The sequence below is a fragment of the Adiantum capillus-veneris genome, chromosome 15 (assembly GCF_014529385.1).
Source record: "Adiantum capillus-veneris isolate H3 chromosome 15, ASM1452938v2, whole genome shotgun sequence".
Taxonomy (NCBI): Eukaryota; Viridiplantae; Streptophyta; class Polypodiopsida; order Polypodiales; family Pteridaceae; genus Adiantum; species Adiantum capillus-veneris.
The window spans coordinates 139171620-139178732 of NC_140945.1; the positions used below are offsets into that span (position 1 = coordinate 139171620).

The window sequence follows — 7113 nt, forward strand, 5'->3', positions numbered from 1 at the left end:
GACTTGTTGTAATCTATCTTCTTGTAATGCAAAGTTTACGTAGAGATGAACAAAAAGTTTATGATTGCTCAAGAGGAGAGAAAGTTTGGAGTGGGATGGAGCCAGAAATAAGTGATAAAGGAAATGGCCAAGCTTTTATGGCAAACAATACAATGCATGGTTAATACGTAGAGAGAGAGAGAGAGAGAGAGAGAGAGAGAGAGAGAGAGAGAGAGAGAGAGAGAGAGAGATGAATGATAGAGAGAAATGAAATGTATTTTTAACATCTTCAAACAACCAAAATTACCTATGAAACGCCAAATTTATATAACAACCATCTTAGTGATATAATTGTTTGTGAAACAAATGAAGTACCAAAATGAGATGAAACTGAAATGAAACTAGATACAATATCTCTGTCATGAATGGACAGGTAATATTGAAAAACCAAGTATGAAACTTGCTGCATACTGCCCCTATGTATCAAGTGATGTGATCTGTAATGAGAAGTAAAAATATGTACACCCAAGCAAGAATTAGCTACAACCCAAAAAAAGAATAGAACGATATGAAACTTTAAATTCATATATTATTTGGAAATATCATATAAACTACAGATATTATAGAAACATGATTCAGATTGGCTACTTGCTACTTGATAAAGATATTGAGAAGACCTATACTAAAAGACAAAATTGAAACTATGGGTGAGTCGAATCCCAAGAAGCCATACAAGGCTATCACCACAAGACTCACCACCTAACCCACTCGATGTTAGTAATGTTCAAATAAATTATTAACAAAAAATTTCAAACAAGGGAAGTTTGTTCTTATCGATCAATCCGAGTGCTCGTCCTTTTGAATGGAGCAGAGTGCTCAATGATCAATTTGATCTCTTTGTTGTCCTTCATTGCTTCTTGAAGCTCTTTAGTTTTCAAGTCCGCATTGAGAGAGAGAGAGAGAGAGAGAGAGAGAGAGAGAGAGAGAGAGAGAGAGAGAGAGAGAGAGAGAGAGAGAGAGAGAGAGAGAGAGAGAGAAAGAGAGTTAGGAAAACCAAGTGATGGTTGAGGTTGTCTGAAAGTCTCAATGTCCAACTCTAGGGCAAGGTCATTCATTTCATCATCCCTTGAATCAGTGTCGCTCTCTTCTTCATTAGAGTAGTCTTTCTATGCTAATATTGTAAGGGGATGGGATTGTGTGAAAGTCGTATCATTCTCTGGAAGATTATCTTGGAACACCTCTTCTGAGATCCAAGCTTCACTGGTGGTGTGAAATATCCAATGTCCTTGAGGATTGATAGGGACAACTTGCTTCCATGGAGGACTGTGAGAAGCTGGAGGTGTAGAAGAAAGCCTCCTCCCAATGTGTTGGAAAAATATATGGTTCTTATGTTGTCCGTAATGGTTTTGAAGAATCAACTGACCAAAAGCAAGATATCTCTTGTTTCATTGTGGCTTTTGTCCCTTTATAATCAGCACTAAACTAATCAATCTCTAATACAATCTATTTTAACATAAGATATTAAAAATTACTTAGAGAAAATTTCTAAGTCAACAATGTCAAACATTTTTGTATAGCTATAAGTTTATATTACCTGCTTGAAAACATGAAAGCTCATATCATAATCTCAACTATGGTTTCCACATAGCCAGCTTGTCATCGATACACTCACGGCTTGGCATGGACTCTTCAAACTCCATGCCTCTCTAGTGATTGACCAGTAGTAGCATTTTAAAACACTCAGTAGGCACTCATAGTGTGAAGCAAGGTCTAGGTGGTGGGAGAGGTGTTTGCCAGCAAAAATTGTTTCAAAACGTTGTTGACAGGGGGAGGTGAACTATGCAACTACCAAAGGAGGGGTTCTATTACTATTTAGCATAGATGCTGGCATTTTAAAATGCAAGATCAAGAGGGTCATGCACCGGTAGATAGCAGGGGTGGCGCTGTTCTCCACAAGCAACAAGGGAGGGGATGGGGGGAACATCATTTTAAAACTTTTTTGTGAGGGAAAAAGTTCACCAAAGAGGGTCCACTAAATATATGGAAGCATCCATAGCGATCTACGTTTCAAAACACAAGCTGTAGGGGGGAGGAGGCTAGGGGGTAACGTCTGTAGAGGATAGTGGGGGTTGATGGTTCCGGTGATAGTAGTGGCTCTTCCCAATGTGCTCTTCTCAACACCAAGGCTTTTATACCATGTGAAAGTTGACAATGAAGAAGTGTAGACACCAAGGAGAGGGAGAGAGAGAGAGAGAGAGAGAGAGAGAGAGAGAGAGAGAGAGAGAGAGAGAGAGAGAGAGAGTTGCTCATCACTAGCCAACATAATAGCAATGAATAGGTAAACGAGTTTCCCTAGTAGGAACCACTCGATCTAAACCCGCTCAACACACCCAAAAACTATGAACACATCACATGCAAGATCTTATCGAGGATCTTACAAGATCATGAATTTTGGAACACACCCATTCCATAATGCGGCCAACAACAATGGATCATGCACACATCCATAGTCTTTTGTATATGTCATGTTTGTTCCTTGTTAGATGCAATGTCACTTGAACTCTGACACATGGATTCAAACACTTCTAACATGAACTCCGACATACGTATCCAAATCAAGTAGTGGGAGCTCAAGCTGCCGCTCATGTGCGTCTATTTGCGGAAATGGAGATGGAGTAGCAGAAGGTTGAAGGAGGCTAGGACGAGCTCCCACCTCATTGCAATTCCATCACATCCAAGGTGAACATAAACTTTTCTTGTAGATCAACAAATCCATCTCTGCAATGCAAAAGTTTCTCTTGTCTGGGAAATTCCAAGCTATGTTATGCATGCATGCAATCGATCATCACTACCAAAACTGAAAGGACATTGTTGGTACTAAACGTAGAGTTTTTGTGAACACTTACTTGGATTTTCGGTAGGCTTTTGGAGACTTGCAATTTTTTCGTAAATTGGCCCAAAAAAGTCACATTGTATTAATCAACTAAAGAGATCTCATCATGGAAAAATAAGTAAGACATAAAATTTCTCACTATCTGGTACAAGTGAGACAATCAATAGCAAGATACAAACAAAAACTACAAAAAGAAATGAACTTGAATAGAGAGAGAGAGAGAGAGAGAGAGAGAGAGAGAGAGAGAGAGAGAGAGAGAGAGAGAGAGAGAGAGAGAGAGAGAGAGAGAGAGAGAGAGAGAGAGAACACAAATTACAACCGGCGGAGTTCCGAGCCAAGATGCACTAGCCCCAAAGATTGGTCCCCCTTTCGGTATTTCTTTATTGTAATCACCCTCAATTACACATGCAAAAATAGACAAAGGACAAAAACTTTCTTCAATAGACACTGAACCTATGTACTCAATCACTAGACTCCAAATATTTAGCACTTTCATGAAGACATCAGTCGCACTGATCAATTCATAAGGGTCTCGGATACAGATCACGATCATTGTAACTGGTTTGGAAATCACATCTAGAAATTAAGTGTTGATATTTTCATTGAGGTTTTGATCTAGTTTATCTTGCTACTAAGATTCATGTCCTTTCTTTTCACGTTTCAAGCAAACCATGCCCATGACCATACCTACAAGTTAGTACATTCACAAACCATGCAATTCACAATTTCCCTCTTGTGCAGTCCACACCGGATTCAACAAGTCAAATGGTTCAAAAGACATGCAAGAGCAAAATACTAAGTTCGGGGTGGATGCTTGATATCAAGAAATGGTTTGGAAGATGGGATGCATGTCACTTGGTCAAGGATGCGTCGATCGACTCCCAAGTTAATGAGGCCTTCTTACAACGCCAATGTATCACGGCTTGGGAGAAATCCGGAGGTTCTCGCTTCAGCCATTACACCACACACGTTGCCCCAAACTACAAATCTCTCTTCTTCTCGGAACGAGGTAACCGAACCCATTCCTACATCCTTGAGCCCATCCCGTTGAGTGCGATCCGCACCATTGCCTCCATTCGTCTTAGCTCCCATTCTCTACGCCACGAGACAGGACGTTGGGGCACTGGCGAGGAGTGTCATCGACTTTGCACCTTATGCCCTCGTCAAGTGCGAGAGAGTGAGTACCACACACTACTTGAGTGCTCAGCTTTTGAACACATTAGGTCCTCTTTTCCCCATATATTCAGCCATGATCTTTCCCTACATACCTTCCTCTCCCAACCACGATGTGGACTCTCTATTGCAACGCTCATTTCAGCCATTTTTGAGCATCGAGAGTCACTTATGAACTCCACTCACACCACGTGACATGTTCATTTGGTCCCATAGGTCATATTTGAACTCCCAGGACGATAATAGAACTATCTATCTATCTATCTATCTATCTCTCTCTCTCTCTCTCTCTCTCTCTCTCTCTCTCTCTCTCTCACACACACACACACACACACACACACACACACACACACACACACACACACACACACACACACACACGCGCGCGCGCGACACACACACATGGGAGTTTAAGAGTTAGTTTCTATGCCTAAGCTCTTGGCTATGGATGAAAATACATGCAAGTGAATGCATGAAAGACCTTCTTTCTCTTCTCTATTATTCTAGCTATGCTTAAAGCTTGTTCATGGAGTAACCACATACAAGTTACTTCTTCTTTGCTTAAGAGATACTTACTTTTCACCCTCATGTACCTCTTAACTCCTCCTCGCAATTCTTTCTTACCATTGGGGTGTTTAGGGCTTGGGAAGGAGGGTTACACCATTGAATCATAAAGTTCATCATCTTCTAACCCTAAACCAAAGTTGTAAACCAAAACTCTAACAAACCTGTAAGCCAATCGTTGGGCTTCCATGCGAAAGGTATCCACTTTCTTGAGTGCTTGTTTCTCCACATCCTTTGTTTTAGCCTCCAAAGACACTTCCAATGGAAAAAGATAGGGTCTAGCCTCAAATTTTATTTCATCAAAGTAAAACCCAAGAGTGCTATCATGTGGTAATGGCACTCCTCCCGCCACATCCAAAAAGTTTGAAACAAGTTGTGTTGCTCTCTCATAGACACAAGCAAGATAGCCTTCTCTACGAAGCCAACTACACAAAAAAAACACAACAACAAAGTCATAACATAGTCAAAGTAATCCATGCACAAAAATCCAAGCAAGCACAACAATAATCACTATCGAAACACATGATCCCCTTTCTTTAAACCAAAAGCTGCCCTTGTGATTTTGTCAGACTCAAGTAGTGAGACCCATTGAATTTTATTTTGTATCGGAGCATCATGAAGAGCAATCAAATTTAATTTCTCTAAAGTTGCCCAACTATCATATCCCCATCTGAGCGACATAATCCTTGCCAACCAATCTGTCCCAAGATTAGGATCCACAATATTCAATAGCTGCAACACTTCAAAAAATAACAAGTTATACTTTATAACCATAATGACCTTACGACTTCACACTTATATAGTGAAATGTACCTTTCCGATCCGTTCTTGATATTTATGTACTATTTCTTGATTAATATTCTCCTCCTCTTTGTTTTTTTCCTCTTCAGAGAGTTGTTGACCAAGTTGGGACAATCTAGACGCTTTTTCTTTTGTTATTTGAACCTAAAAGCAAAACTAACTTGTTCATGAGACAACGGAAAAACCCCAAACATAATCTGCAAGCAAAAAAGGTTAAAAAACTCACATCAAAGACAAGCATGCCAAGATAGCGCCGTGTGAGTGGATACCAAGGTTCCGTACCCTTGGTAGCATACTTTCTTCGCACTATCGCAATTAATTTCTGGTCTTTCTCAGGAAGTGTCACCAAATAGCTTTCATGATCTGCTGCACATATGTGATTGGTATTCACAATCTCATCTCGAAGATGATTAGCCACCAAAGCATGTGTATTCATACTACAAAAAATCAAAGTGATTAGCTTGAACTATGAATTATTCCAAGAGTTCCAAAATATGTCTTCATAGAAACTTACACATTCATTCTTTGTAAGCTGCTCAGTAAAGCAATCTCAGGAACCTTTGTGGGATCTATGATAGTACAAAGCACCCTACAATATTTTTCTTTTGAAGTTGAAAACTTCTCTTTGATTGCTTCAGTCCATGCAAGCGTGCGATGGTTGCCCTCCCATACGTAAAACATGTGGTCGGAAAGCTCTGCGAATCTTGATTGGCCTTTAAGCTCTGACTCAAACTCTTCATTAATTTCTCTCCAAAGAGGATCCCACTTTTTCTTGATGTCATCTTCAAAACAAGAAAACAAAGATTAACACAATGAAAAAACTCCATGATATGATATCAAAAACAACTTTAAACTAACCTGTCACAATGGAGTTCTCTTTCTTGCATGTCCAAACTGAAACAATGAAAGCACCTTTTTCTGGCATATACCCTTCTTTTGCAAATGCAGCTTTCAATCCACTCAGATCATCTCTAAGTCCTCTTACTCTAGCATAAGGAATCAGCCTACACAATGGTATAGAGGGACAATCAAAGCAACTGAACATACGTGTGGTCTGTAGTATATCATCACCTCTATGCATGTAGATATTTTGCTCCTCACTAATCTCTACAGCTGAAGTGACCTCTGCTCGCATTTCCCATGGAATAATTTGAAGATTATTCTCTTCAGGAGCCACCATATCATCAATATCATGCATAGTATCAACCTCATGCGTAGACCCTTGACCAATGTCCATAGAATAAACTTCATCCTCTTGTGTGTCATGATACCCTGACATTTCTGTTATTGATATTGACGACAGTTGATCACCACTGTCAAGTGGTTGCACAGACATTCTTTTGCTTCTTGTACCTTTTCCAGTTCGTCCACATGTAGAAGGACTACATAAAACAAAATAATCATATCTTCAAAAAAAACGGGCAGAGTTTCCTTTGTACATGGTATAATATTTCAAAAATACTTCAGTCGTTTGGACACCTCACACGAGGTTTTTCAAATCCTTAAGATAGCAAAAAAATTGTAGACAATCAAAATCTTACCATATAAAAGTCCTTTAAACTTATTTTATACATGCTTAGAGTTGGTATTTTAAGAATGCCAATAACTGTCTCTAGGCATACTCGTCGACAGGCATGTTCAACGAACAAGTCTAGTGACAGTTTTTGAATACATGCTTGAAATACTGTCTCTAGGCATGCACG

The 7113-nt window shown here is 39.6% G+C and overlaps 1 protein-coding gene across 1 annotated transcript; it reads right to left on the reverse strand.

Annotated features, from left to right (window-relative positions):
* Nucleotides 1-5072: 5072 nt before the first annotated feature.
* On the reverse strand, nt 5073-6746 carry LOC147441572 (uncharacterized). Its single transcript, XM_086483452.1, has 7 exons — nt 6482-6746; nt 6269-6304; nt 5925-6192; nt 5637-5847; nt 5423-5554; nt 5304-5341; nt 5073-5139 (listed from the first exon to the last, which is right to left on the reverse strand). Exons 1-7 carry the CDS (start codon nt 6744-6746, stop codon nt 5073-5075), a joined length of 1017 nt encoding a protein of 338 aa, XP_086339578.1.
* Nucleotides 6747-7113: the final 367 nt, after the last annotated feature.